General features: G+C 42.0%; 1 protein-coding gene across 1 annotated transcript in view; it reads right to left on the bottom strand.

The window, feature by feature from the left end:
• Positions 1-14,935, bottom strand: part of LOC138959774 (titin-like) — a 533,368-nt gene that overhangs the window by 127,754 nt on the left and 390,679 nt on the right. The window contains exons 264-275 of the mRNA XM_070331384.1: positions 10,578-10,750; positions 9,563-9,614; positions 8,907-9,013; positions 8,303-8,506; positions 7,832-7,958; positions 7,081-7,253; positions 6,418-6,653; positions 5,810-5,933; positions 5,151-5,292; positions 3,495-3,670; positions 2,779-2,979; positions 1,648-1,843 (exon numbers count right to left, since the gene is read on the bottom strand). Of these exons, the coding sequence (XP_070187485.1) occupies positions 1,648-1,843; positions 2,779-2,979; positions 3,495-3,670; positions 5,151-5,292; positions 5,810-5,933; positions 6,418-6,653; positions 7,081-7,253; positions 7,832-7,958; positions 8,303-8,506; positions 8,907-9,013; positions 9,563-9,614; positions 10,578-10,750 (1,911 nt within the window). The remainder of the gene's footprint in view (positions 1-1,647; positions 1,844-2,778; positions 2,980-3,494; positions 3,671-5,150; positions 5,293-5,809; positions 5,934-6,417; positions 6,654-7,080; positions 7,254-7,831; positions 7,959-8,302; positions 8,507-8,906; positions 9,014-9,562; positions 9,615-10,577; positions 10,751-14,935) is intronic.

Below are 14,935 nucleotides of genomic sequence, written 5' to 3'. Positions count from 1 at the left end.
TTGCCCCTGCCTACACAAAACCTGTGATTGAAAGTTGCAAAAATGGCCCATTCACTCTCATGATCGACGAGAGCAACGACAGAAACACCACAAAGCGTCTCGTTATCCTTGCTCGACTGTTTGATGGGCAGACTTCAAAAAGCAGACTCCTTGATATGCCTGCATTGTCTTCTGGACAAGCCGCTTACATCTTCAAAGTATTGGACGATTTCATGAGGTAGGCATACTCTCTGTGTGTATGTGTGTGTAAAGACTGCCACATTTCAAGGTTCAATTATTTGAAACAATACACCACTAAACACTTTCAGAATCAGAGCATGCACAGAGCAAATTTCGAGTAAACCGTCCAAATTTCAAGTAAAATCCTTTTGTGTGTCCAGCTCTGAAGTGTGTTATGCAACAAGTTTCCCTATGATCCGTCACTTTCATTCCCTCTTTATCACATGTAAAGCCGAAACTGTTAAGTGGTGTGTTCAAACATTTCTTCAAGTGCCGTTAATTGCAGTTTGCACCTGTTTTATCAAAGAATTTTGTCAGTAACTTTGCTAAAATCTTGTTCACAGGTTGATGCGTTTACAGATATACGCCATTGACTAAGCAATTAGGCAAAAAAAAAAATCTGTTTAGGGTAACCCGACCGACCCTGCGTTTTTGGCGCCGACCCTAAACCTTTTTTCTCAATTTTTACTTTACTAGCTTTTCAAAAGTCAATTTTATAAGGTCTTGAGCTGTCTAATAAGGTTTTGGAAGGTCTCATATAAGGGCAACACCAATGATAGGTTGACACCTATGCAGCTCCCAGCTGATGGACATACACTGACAAGCTGAAGAAGTTTTGTTTTCTAATTCAAAGCCATTGAAGCAAACCAAAATAACAATTAAAAACTTAAAATCTAACCATCTAAATAAATCAAAACATAAACCAATTAGTTAAACAATAAACACAGATATGGACCAAGAGACTGTTTGTGAGAAGAACTAGAATTAAAAAAACAATGCAAATGAACTCATCACATACAAACACGAACATACAAAAATATGAATCATTTTTGACCTTGTGTCTTCGTCAGCAATAATCAATGAAGTAAAAAGAAGAGTAGACAGAGAGAAGTTTGTTTGTTTGTTTGCTTAACGCCCAGCCGACCACGAAGGGCCATATCAGGGCGGTGCTGCTTAAACATATAATGTGCGCCACACACAAGACAGCACAGGCTTCATGTCTCACCCAGTCACATTATTCTGACACCGGACCAACCAGTCCTAGCACTAACCCCATAATGCCAGACGCCAGGCGGAGCAGCCACTAGATTGCCAATTTTAAAGTCTTAGGTATGACCCGGCCGGGGTTCGAACCCACGACCTCCCGATCACGGGGCGGACGCCTTACCACTATGCCAACCGTGCCGGTCAACAGAGAGAAGTATCATCATGCTTGTTCTCTTCATTATCTCGCTCTGTCTACCCTTCTGTTTATAATATTATTGTTTTTTGCTGATGAAGACACATTGTTGAAACCAGTTCAAATTTTGTTTTTCACGTTTGTATCTGGTGAGTACATTTACATTGTTATCTTGTTTAAAAATAAAAATAAATAAATTCAAATTAAAAATAAAAACATTAAAATCTGAACCGTCAAAATTGACTCACCCTCTCTGTCTGGGAGGTAAGATGTGGACGGTGCAAGAGGTCTCGACGCTGCCAAAGGCGTTGGTGGCACGCACGATGTACTCTCCCTTGTCCAGCGCCATGGTCTGTGGGATCTCCAGGGTGTGAAGCGTTCCCACAAACATGATGCGGTGACGCTGGCCGTACATCAGCCCCCTGTGGCCCTTGTGCCATGACACTGGCAAAGACAAACATCAGGTGTCAGAGTTAGAAAGAAATGCCATGTGCCACAATACTGTTAGAAAGAATAGTACGTACAGTGTAAGACCATTTTAAGACCCCCAATGTAAGACTCCCTCCATTTTAAGAGTCTGTTTTCTCAGACTTTCTGTTCATATCCTCTGTAAATTTGCCCCTATTTTAAGACTCCCTACTTTTTAAAGACCTGATTTTCTCAGATTGTTGGAGGGTTCCACTGGTTAAACAGACTGTAATGCAGAACTGTGGCTGTAAATAAACAATGTACGTGTAATTCAAAGAGCTGTCTAGCATTCCCCTGAAGCCCTAATTATCTGTGCCATGACACTGTTACAGAGAAATGTTACATGATATAGAGAAGAACTCCGTTTTAAGACCTTCAACAATCTGAGAAAATCAGTTATTAAAGTGGAGGTAAATTTACAGATGTTAAAAACAAAAAATGTGAAAAAGCAAGGTCTTAAATTGTGGGTCTAAAAGGGGGATTCCACTGAAGTTAAACAGGATGTCACCCAGTACTGTGTCTGTAACAATCAATGTAATTCAATGAGCTGTGGCCCCTTGTGCCATGGCGCTGTTGGAGGTGAATGCAACGTGATGTGGTCAGGCAGAATGCCTTGCAACAGCTAGTGCAGCTGTAAAAATCAATGTTGTGCAATGATGCACCCATATGTTTGGGACAGAATGTGGACTGCTGGTAGAAGTCTTAATCGCATTCATCAGTGCAGAGGTTGATGTTTCTGTATCTCTTTCCCTGTCTCTATATTTCTCTCTTTCTCTGTCACACACACACACACACACACACACACACACACACACACACACACACACACACACACACATGCACACACACACACACACACATGTGTGCATTCTTTCTCTCTCACTCTCTCTCCCCCCCACACACACACTCACCAATGGGTGTAGGGAATCCCAGCACGGAGCAGTCTAGCCTCAGCCTCTCGCCCTCATGCACATCGATCTTGGCGGGCAGCATGATAGAGAAACTGGGCGGCTTGCCGGGCACAGACACCTGCTGCATGGAGGCGTAGCCAGCCTCGAATGATGGGCGTCCGCGCTCTGCTTCTGGTGACGACGGAGGTGACCTGGACTTGCCTGTTGGGATTGAGAATGATGGAGATTTCGTTTATAAGCTGTTGTGTATATTAGAATGATGTATTGAGTTCTTAGTAGAATGGAAAATTACAAGTTTTATTGAAAAGGTGATGGAATGATTAGTGTAAGCTGTTAAAGAAGTAAAAATATTGCTGGTAGGTAAATCTTTGATGATTGAAATACACAAATATGCACTGTTAAATATAAACTGTAAAACAAAACACATATGCACCCACACAGCCAACCATGTATGTTTGCCTCCCTCCACCTCCCCTAACACACACTCTTTTGGTCTGTTTCACATCACCTCTAGCTCTCTGTCTCTCTCTCTCCCACACATACACACACTGGCGTGAGCATGCACACACAGACTCAGCTGATACCCAATGACTACAGAATCCAGAAGGTGGTAATAAACAACTACAATCAACACTCTTCAATATAGATTACCCACTCACACATCAAACCAACATGTCATTATTATTCACAAGGTACAGGCGCATGACAAAACACACCTCTGACACGCAGTGTGGCTGATGATTTGGCACGGCCCGACTTGGACGATGCTTGTACCAGGTAGAGGCCTGCGTCCGAGACCTTGACCTTGCAGATAGTAAGGGTGGCACCACCCATGTTGTCAGTGGTGATCGTGATTCGTTGAGAATTTGAAAGCTGCAGCATGTCTTTTTGCCTGTAACATACACACACAAAAAATGAAATGTCAACATTTAATCAATGTTGAACCGTTCAAGCATAATTAGAGGGAGGTCTTTTTTGCCTGTAACATGACCCAAAAAATGACAACATTTTATCTGCCAAAACATGATGAACAAGAACCACTTTTTCTCGATGAAAGTAATTTTAGTTTACAGAAACAAAGTGATGTCTTGTGAAAAGTAATGATTCTTTCTTTGCTGTTTGATGCTCTCTGAACAACTTCCAGAGAACAACCTAAAGCATTGTATGCAAAGAAAAGAAAAAGAAAACAAAATGATAAAAATGAAAATAAAAGTAAAACATAACAAATACACCAGATAAAAAAAAAAAGACAAGAAAAGACAAGAATAAATTTTTTATTTCAATGAAGTTCAGCTTAAATAAAGTATTTGAATTTCAGATCAACACACACATACAAACACACACACACACACACACACACACACACACTCACTAGCACGGTAAACCAATGTGAAATAAAGATAACAGTCAGAAAAAGAGTAATTGCAAATCACATGAAAATGTAAGGATCCATTATGGCACACTAGCTGGCACACCCCTGTGGCCTTCTCAAATAAAGTTACTTGGTTAACAATGCTGTCCATAAAAAAAATCAATACCTCCTACAAAAAATTCCATAGCCTTCCCGCAAATTTCCTGTCATGTTTATAAATTCAACAACAACAAAATTAAATTGAGACTTGTCTGTGTAGTTCTATGGTGCATAAGTCATTGGGTATCATAATTGTGAGAAAAATAATCCTATATCAACGTTTTAAAGTATGCCAAGGGAGGAAACCCAACACAATCACTCACATCGGGAGAAACCCAACTATCAGTGAAGAAAGCAGAAATGGATAGCATTTATTCTGTAAATGTTTTGTTGTTGTCAATGATGTGATGCTGGGCACAAATAACATGACAAATAAACCACATAGTAAAGCGAGATATCCTGTGTTTTCCAGCAAATTACTGTGCTTTTCTTGTCTGTTCACAGTAGAAATAATATTTTCTGCAGTTTTCTTTCAAAACATATCTTACTTTACTTAAACTCAGGGTGGATGATCGACAAAGAACTACATCTGGGTCAAAACAAAATATAAATAAATTCCACACACAGAAACAAAATCTTGCTGCCACCTTCTGAAACGTTTTGAGACAAAACATGATGGAACAAAATGAAAAAGACATGAAATGAGACTTTGAAGCCTCAGCAGTGAGATCTTGTTTCAAAGACATCTTCCTTTGTTTCGTCTTCTTTTTCTGTGATCATGGATTGAAATTCCCAAGTACACTCTTGTTTTTTGCTTGGATGGGTTTTACGTGTGTAGCCATTTTTACCCTGCCATTTAGGCTGTGCAGCCATACACTGATCTTTTTTTTAGGAATCTTTTGTTTTAAACAGATGTAAGCAAAATAATGAAAAACAAGGGAAATATGATTCTGACACTGACCATCTGAATGTGGGCAGTGGCTTTCCAGCGGCCTTGCAGTGGAAGGTGATGTCTTCACCCTCGTCCACAAAGATGTCCTCCAGAGGGGTTAGGAAACGAGGTCGCAGGAATTCAAGTTCCACTGCTTCCAGCTCCTCTTCAGCTGAAACAATAACAATGACAGGTTTAGGCTTAAACGCAAAATTCTAATGAGGGACAAGTTTTTTGGTACTGTGGTACCTGCATTAAAAGGACACCCTAGGGACCAGCCAAAAGTGTCCCTACATTACAGGTGGCCTGTCATGACAGGTATACTTTGGTAGAGATAACAGACAAAGGGACACCAGAAGGTGTCCTTTCAAGGGAGGTGTCCTCTTATTGCAGGGGCCACACATCGCAGGTACCACTGTATAAGGTTCGAAAGAAAGAGAGAGAAGAATGGGGGAGGGGATGGGGGTGGTGGGTTGTGGGGCAATGTGCGGGGAGCTCAGAGAGAGAGAAAGCAGGAGAGAAAGTAGGAGAGAAAGTAGGAGAGAAAGTAGGAGAGAAAGCAGGAGAGAAAGAGGAAAAAAGAGAATAACAAAGATGTGCAGCCCAGAGGAAGAGCAGAATAGTTCTTGACTGATAACAAATCACACAAGAGAGAGGAGAGTGGGGTTTCCAGAATTTATGAAACTCACCTTCCACGTCCAGTTTGCAGTTGCAGGACACGGAGCCTTCTTCGTTGGTTACCTCACAGGTGTACACGCCACTGTGCTTGGTTTGTGTGTTCAAGATCTCCAGGGACAACAACCCGTAGTTGTTCTGCAAGCAAGCAAAGTGCAAGGTTAAAACAAAACAAAACAAAACAACAATAACAAAACACTGTAACAAATCTCATTTGAGAGAACTGCTGATATTTTCATTCGTTATGTTGTGTATAGCATTTTTTTTAAATCAAAGAACTGCCTGTCATGTATTTATTGTTATTAACTGAAAAAAAGATTTAACCAATAATTAAAAAAACACGTTACAAGTACAGAAAAAACAAATCTATGAAACACACACACACACACACACACACACACACACACACACACACACACACACACACACACACTAAAACAAACAGAAAATGACATAATGACAAAAATATTACTCACACATTCTATTAACCCTTCAGATGGTCACTTTAAATTTAAACACAAAAAGTTCAGCCAGCAGAAAACAAAACAAAATTCCAACATTCAGACTAAAGACAAGCACATCAAAAACTTTTCAAACCATTTCACACGCATAAAACACTCACTCTCATGATGTATTCTGCTCCCTCGAAGATCTCTACACCGTCCTTCAACCATCGGATTTCCGGCTCGGGAATGCCGGTGACAGAACAGTTGAGGTGAACCGTCATGCCCTCCAGCACTCGCTTGTTCTTCAGCTTGGCGGTGAAGTCTGGCGGCACCTGGAACTTGTAGCGACCGGTTGGCCCTGCCTCCACGCGTGCAATCTCTGAGGGACGCTGCGTTACTGTGTCGCGAACGCCTGTGAGAAAGAGTGTGTTTCAAGGTTAGAGGTATTGTATCAAGGCCTGTGAGGAAAAATGTATTTCAGCTGGAGGCAGAGTCACAATCAGCATTGTTAGATTGATGTTGCTACATGTATAAACAATTATTTTCTCAATGCACTCCAAAAACAAATGTTTTAACTTCAGGTATTAAAAAAATGTGTTGCTAGACATTTAAAAAAAAACGTTATTCCTGCACAAAGTAACCCCATGTAGTAAGGATTTTTTTCCTTTTCTTTTGAAACTTCTGCAATGCTACGAGAAACAATCAAACATTTAGAGAAAAAAAAATTTTCTCAAAATAATGACAATGGCAAAAGAAATTTAAAAAACAACAACAAAAGCAATCAATTTTCAATCCACACAAAAAAATGGATGTACAAAAATGAGTAAACAACTACTCACTTTGTACTCTGACTCTGGCCTCTGTAGCACAGGAGCCAGCATCGTTGACAGCGCGACACATGTAGGCACCAGAGTCGTCGTAGTCTGTAGACGTGATCTGCAGGATGCACAGGTTGTTCTCGCATCGGATTTCATAGTGTTTGTCCGACTGGATGCGCTGTCTGTCTTTGAACCTGTAAAAGGCAAAAGTAAGAATATACACTTTGCCAAAAGTCCTTCCAAGGCAAGGGAGGTAACTACATTTATATAAAATGTTCATTCCAAATGAGCACATACATAAAGAGATTTGAAAAAGCCCTTCCAAGGCAAGGGAGGTAACTTCATTTGTATTAAATGTTCATTCCAAAAGAGCACATGCAACAAGAGATTTCCAGTTGTTGTATGGTCTTTCCAGACCAGGCCCGATGATGGAGGCAAACTAAGTTTCCATTAAATCTACTGACATAGCCAATCCTTAAAGAAATAACAAAGACATATCAATACGTTAAACACAAGAAGCCATAGCTGATTCTAATAAATTACCCAATACCAGTACATTTAAAAGCAAATAAAACATTTTTTTTTAAAAGACGGTATAGAAACCTAACCCCAACCCTAACTCCTATTTTTTTGCAGAACTTGAGCCGAGTGTTTAGCAAAGTACAAGTATTTAGTAAGTCCGACACAGAGAGATTAACAAGTAGACAGAAAGTCAACCAGGCACTGATTTAGGCCAGACAGACAAACAGACACACAGACAGATGATACTGACCACTGGATGCTGGGCTGAGGGTATCCGATGACCTCACACTCCAGTGTGACCTTGCTGCCTCGCGTCACCGTCATGTCCTCCAGTTCACGAGGGAACCGTGGTGGGCGATGATCATCAGGGATAGAATCTGCAAGAGGATGAAAATTTCGTTAAATATTTAGTTACCGATGCAAATAGAAAGTCTACGAGCGAATGTCGCCCTTTTCCTCCATTATTTCTGCTAGCTTTCCCTCTCCTGCCTAATCAAGTGTCGCTGCTTCTTCCTAACTATACTTCTATTGCCATCCTACAACTTCTACCAATCAAAAAGAATACAAAACACACAACAAATATAAAGGAATGAAAAAGAAAACATACACTTACACAGCCGTCGTTTCCTAACACAAACAAGTAAAACACTTAAATGACATAAGATTAAGAAAAAAACAAAAACAAAAATTCACACAAAAAACAGCAAGAAGTCTAGCTCACCGATGACTTTGAGGTCGCAAGAGCAGGTAGATCGTCCGAAGGGGTTGACGGCGACACATCTCCATTCACCGGCATCCTGGCGCGTCAGCTTGCGGACGGTGAGACGGTAGACGCCCTTGTCGTGCTCAAAGATGTGGCGTGCGGAGGCAGAGATCTGCTGGTCTCCACAGAACCATTTCACTTCTGGTTCTGGGCGGCATGTCACTGTTAGCAAAAGCAAATGCACTGAACATGTGTGGTTGCAGCTTGGTCATGATTAACAATTTGTTACTTTAAGCAGTGATTTAAGCTAGCATACAACATTGCATTTTATACGAATTTAAGAAAGTAGTTGGGGTTGACAGTCTCAGCGAACTAACATGCACACTTGCACACATGCTCCCCTCCCCCCCCCCCCACCCCAGCCCCCACCCAAACCACACACACACACACACACACACACACACACACACACACACACACACACACACACCACACACACACACACCACACACACATACACAGGCAAGGAGAAAAACACAAACCACTGGAAAAAATAGTTACGAACATGGTCAAATGAAGAGCAAGAAGCAAAAATATATATATAAGACAAAACTACACTCACCAGTAACACAGAACTCCACATCTTCCCCAGCCTGCCTGACTTGGTCGACCAGGGGCAGGGTGAATTGTGGCGGCATGTTGCCTTCTGCTTCCTCCTCTCTTGGCACCCTGGTACACCACGCACACACAAAAGTTAGAAACATCTTATGACATTAGACACAGTTAAAAACATACAAAATTTGAGAGAAAATCATTTCTTAAAAAGGAAGGAGTCTTAAAACGGAGGTTTGTTTGTTCGTTCATGGGCTGAAACTCCCATGGCTTTTACGTGTATGACCGTTTTTACCCCGCCATTTAGGCAGCCATACGCCGCTTTCGGAGGAGAAAAAACGGAGGTAAATTTACAGAGCTTAAGAACATCTGAAAAAGCAAGGTCTTAAAATGGAGGAAGTCTTAAATTGGGGGGTGGTTCCACTTTACTATCATTATAAAATATCAACTAATGTCAAGGAGATCATCGCATTTCAGTTAATTCTTTGGATGTGCTATTCTAAAGTTAGCTCAAAGTGCAGGAAAGAAAACAAAGAATAGCAAGTACATGAAAAATACAGAGAAGGTACTCTTTTCAATAACATCCTACTCCAAATGTGAGGGAAGTACTACCAAGATTTTGTTTGATTTTTTTTAACACAGAGAAACAATCAAAATAATGCTTACTTGGTAGGAACAGCTTCCATCTCCTCCTTCCTCTTGCGCCTGTGTCGCACTTCTGTAATGACAAACACCAAGCACACATAAACACAATGCAAGCTGAAAGGAAATGAATAAATAAAGAGACAAGAAAGAGAAAAGCAACAATAAACAAGAAGAGCAAACGCTCGATCGAGTCACTTTCGCAGTTCTGAATATTATATGAGGCATCAGATGGACAGGAAGAAATTGCTATTCACAACACAATGAGTCACGTTCACATAAAATTTGAGCCCGGTCACTTTTATAGTTTCCGAGAAAAGCCCAACGTTAAGTTGTGTGTTGCCGAACAGAAAAGGCTAGTTATCTCCCTTGTTTTTCTGATAACGTTCGTAAAAGGCTACAGATGTAAATACTTTGATGTAAAGAATAATCCTACAAAGTTTCAATCACATCCGATGAACTTTGTCAAAGATATAAAATGTCTAATTTTTCCTTTGACGCTGACCTGTGACCTTGAAAAAGGCCAAAGGTCAACGAAACCATCGTTAAAGTGTAGAGGTCATTGGAGGTCACGACTAAACAAAATATGAGCCCGATCGCTTTGATAGTTTCCGAGAAAAGTCCAACGTTAAGGTGGTGTCTACGGACGGCCGGCCGGCCAGATGGCCGGCCGGACAGATTAACACTGACCGATTACATAGAGTCACATTTTCTCAAGTGACTCAAAAACCAATTCCCTTTCCAAAATCTAAAAAATCTTTGGTGTTTTAAAAAACAAACAATCAAAACAAAACAAAACCAAAAATAACCAAATCACTCATTCTCTCAAAACTGTACTTATTCATGGCTCAAGTGGGGAAAAACAACAGCAGTGCATGCCCATAAATGGAGTATATGTACATGTATAAATGACCTGTAAGTATAGTTTAAAAACCGAATTTTTAAAAAAAAGGCTGTCATTTTTAAAGAACATCTGGTATAGACCTGTATTTGTGATGTATAACAGTAGGGGGGGGGGGGGGGGGGGGGGTTTACGCACCTTCCACCTCCAGTTGTGCAGTGGTGTCGATGTGACCCAGGTTGTTGACGGCCTCACAGGTGTAAGACCCGGCGTCCTGGGGTTCCAGCTCGCTGACCTGCAGGGTGGCCACGCCGTCCTTGTATGACAGGCGGTGCCGTCCATCCTCCTTGATCTCCTGGCCCTCCTTCAGCCTGGACATTGCACACAAACACAGTCAGGGTCAAAATCACACAGAAAAACAGTCAGGGTAACAGTTGTACAGAAAAACAGAGTCAGGACAAAAAGTATACAGAAAAACAGACTCACGGTAAACACTAGACAACAAAAACAGAATCCGGCTAAAATATAAGAGAAAAACAGACTCACGGTAAACAGTACACACAAAAACCGAGTCAGGGTAAAAATGACACATACCTAGTCAAGGAATGAGAAAATTAGAGTGAGAAAAAAAGCCAAAGTATGGGTAAAATATTCCAGAAAAAAATTCAAGGTATGAGCAAAAAGATCTAGAAAAGAATAATGTAACTCTTGGATGTGTATGTGTTTAAGAAATTGATGCCAACTACCAGTAAAGCATAAAAGAAAGAAGATAGGAAACACTCAATGAAAAGATTCAAGAAATGCCCACACAAAAACACGAACCACAACACCCTTTCCACACTGTAACTGGCAAACACACACTGACACACACACACACTTGCACTCACACACCCCCACACACATACACACACAGGGATCAAATTCATTGCTTGCTTGAAAATATATCTTCTCGTTAATGACTGCGATGCCAATGGCCGAATCATTGAGTTTTGAAAACTACCCTGACTTTCTCGCAGTTTTTTTTTTTCTGTTTCATTTCACCGGAGACAGTAGAAAATATCACAGCATGTGGTTTTAATCTTATAAGTGCACAGAGGCAATTTCTACCCCAACTCCATCCCAATCTCACACCACCCTCCCCACCCTCTAAAAAAAAATTAATATTATCCTCTTCTCTCATCCTTGGGCACCTCCCTGCCACCCTGAATTCCGTAAAGGGGTAAACAATAGACTGGCTTGCGTCCAAGCCCCCTGATGATGCATGAGGTGATGATGGTGTATGTTTGTTCACCTGTTGCCGGTTTACACCCCGTGCCAAACACTTTCACTGCCTACCACGTCTTCCTCAACAAACCGTCACAGGTGGGGGGGACACAACTCTGAAGAGAGGGGGAGGGGACACTGAGAAAGAGAGGGGGAGAAGGGGACACTGAGAAAGAGAGGGGAAGAAGGGGACACTGAGAAAGAGAGGGGGAGGGGGTTGAGAGAGAGACAGAGAGAGAGAGTGTGTGTGTGTGTGTGTGTGTGTGTGTGTAGGTGTGCGTGCGTGTGCGTGTCCACTTATTTTCTGACCTGTCCCACCAACTCCTTAAGTCTGATGTAAGACGTCTGAATCTCTCTCTCTCTCTCTCTCTCTCTCTCTCTCTCTTATATGTCTGATTATATTATTATATAAATTATATGTCGCACATAATGCAACTAAACATGTGCTGAATGGTTCAACAATTCATTTAAAATGTATGTGCATGTTAAACTAAATTATAATAATATGCAGATCTAAATTAAGATATGTTAAAAATTGACATATTTATTATTGGAAATTGTACTTAAAATGCAGCATGACAAATGTATATCTGTATATATATATAATGTATTATAAGTTTGATGTGATAGTTATTTGATTATATTGTTTTCTGTTCTTGTTGACCCTATATTAGGGCGAGGGCTGGATGTAAAAAAGCAATATTCTTGCTTATCTATTACCCTCGATAATAAAGATTTTGTCTTGTCTTGTCTTGTCTTGTCTCTCTCTCTCTCTCTCCCTCCCTCCCTGACTTTCTCCCCTTCCTCCCTCCCTCTCTCCCTCCCCCCTCTGTCTCTCATTGTACAAAAGCCAAGCCGCACAAGCAGTGACCGATTACGTAACAGAGAACTGAGGAGCAACCGCCGGTAACTTAGTGTTGGAATGGTGAACATGCAACAAACAAGCCAGAACCAACATAGGCGCAGAAACCTCAAGTTTGCCCGATGAAGCAGCCAGCAAGAACAAAAACAGAAAACGCACACCAATCACAAGAACTGCAAAAATATCCCGTGCCTGACCTACAGATCTGATCGGGTGCCAGTCAGTACTCTTGCACAGTTTCTACCTCTTACGTTTGACATTTGGACGGCAGCTGTTCTGCGTCTGCCCAGTATTCTTAGCTCTGCTTCTTCCCATTTCGCTGCTCTTCATACCAATGTTGCATGAACTTCTGCAGAGTCTCCTGCAGTTCCCCTACGTGCGCAAATATTTTACAGCAAAGAGTAGGCTAACACCAAAATACCCAGTTGCACCCAACACACTGTGCCCATGGTAAACTTCAAACTTCGGCATTAATGCATGTACAGACTACTCCGTTATGATATATACATTAAAAAAATCATATCTTGATGTGATATGTTGCAGTAAAGAATAAAACCAATACCCCCGTGCACCCAAGAAACTGTGCCCATGGCAAGCTTCACAAGCGTTGGCATGGTTGGTATATAGACAACCCCGTTATCTGTTCGTTGTTGATGGAAAATTGGCCAAGTTTTGCACTTTAACCGGCAATACTTTTACTCGTGTGTGTTTTTAGAAAGAGGTGATTTGTCAGGGGAAACGTGGTGGAAACACAACAACAACGTAAACCTGGAATCTAAGATGTCGTTTGCCCGCAAAGATGGAGAGACCGCGCCAGGCTTTCTCCCAAAATATAACCCATAATCTCGCATTGCAAGACTTGAACACGAAGAAAGCGGAACAAGAAGACGCTTTCCGGTGAAGGCATACCAATCCCAAAATAACGAAAACAGGCTAAAGACTTCACCACATTCAAAACGGATTCATCATCCATCACAGCACACATCACTGCGCATAGTTTGAAATGTCAGAGAGAGACAGAGAGAGAGAGAGAGAGAGAGAGAGAGAGAGAGAGAGAGAGAGAGAGAGAGAGAGAGAGAGAGAGAGAGAGAGAGAGAGACTAGACAGGAAAAGAGGGGGGAGGAGGCAGAGCTGGGGGGAGGAGGCAGAGCTGGTGGGTGGGTGGGGGGGGGGGGGTGGGGGTTGTAGAAAAAGGTTTCTTTAAGACCAAAAAGCAAGAAAACCGGCAGCAAACTCAACCTGACTGATAGAAGTTTAAAATACAAATAAATAAATTTGATGTTATAAAAAAATCAGTGAAAAATGGCGTCACGGATGACTAACTCAGGCGTGATGCGCTCATCATCTGCGTCGTGCTCCGTCACGTCCTCCATCTGCACCTGCTCAGAGGTCAAGGTCATGACCTCGTCGTCATCCTCCTCAATCTCCTCGAGCTCGGGCTCTAGCCTGTGCATGTCCGGGGAGACGGGGAGGAGGTAGACGTCCCCGGAGTCCCCCACGCCAGAGTCCAGCGTCATGGTGGACTCGTAGTCACTGACCATGGACTCCTCGCCCGTGTCGATGGTGATCTCGCTGAAGTAGTCCTTGTCCTTGTCCGCCTCGGACTCCGGCTTCTTCGGGGGAGGAGGAGGAGGGGGAGCCATCATCATACCCCCCACCTCCACGCCGGAGCCGATCTCATTCAGCTTGGTCAGTGTCTGGGAGTCGGGGTCTTCTTCTTCCATGGTCTTTTCCTCGGGAGGGTGGAAGGGGCAGTCCTTGCTGGGACACTTGTGGTCGGGCAGCAGCAGGTACAGCCTATCCATCGCCTTCTTCTTCTGTACCTCGTTGGCCGGACCTCTCGACACGAACGCCATCTTGGTTTGTCTGTTGCGGTTTGACTGACTGACCCACGAGGTTTGGACTGGATCACCAAATCGGTCAGGTGATGTTCTTCTTTAAGGTTGTGGTTTGCTGTAAGGCTTGTTCTTGTAGTTCAAAAACTCAGTGCAACTTTGTGTAGAGCAGTAGAGCACATCCACCAACGATAAGTATCTTCTGTTGTTGTTGTTGTTGTTGTTGTTGTTGTTGTTGTTGTTGTTGTTGTTGTTGTTGTTGTTGTTGTTGTTTATTCTGATAAGCAAACAGCAAGTAGATTTACAAACTGAAAGTCGTGCGTTCCACCAATTCGAGTGACGACCAGCGACAAAACGTTGATGAATTCAATAAAATACTAGAATGATTCAAATCACCGTATCAAAAGCACGTTTTATTTCAGTGTTTGTAGGCAAGAAACAGAAACTATCCAGAGTATAGCAAACAGTTCAATGGAATTCTTCTTAGGTGTATACAGTTACTATGTTCCCTTGCAGATGAAAGTCTAGCACAAGAACGATGCTCCTCGAAAATAGACACAATTCAAGTGACAGCAGTTGCTTGATGAAGGAGGTAA

This window comes from Littorina saxatilis, linkage group LG2 (assembly GCF_037325665.1).
Source record: "Littorina saxatilis isolate snail1 linkage group LG2, US_GU_Lsax_2.0, whole genome shotgun sequence".
Lineage (NCBI taxonomy): Eukaryota > Metazoa > Mollusca > Gastropoda > Littorinimorpha > Littorinidae > Littorina > Littorina saxatilis.
Note: the sequence above shows the minus strand (reverse complement) of the source record. Positions and strands in the feature narration are given on the sequence as shown.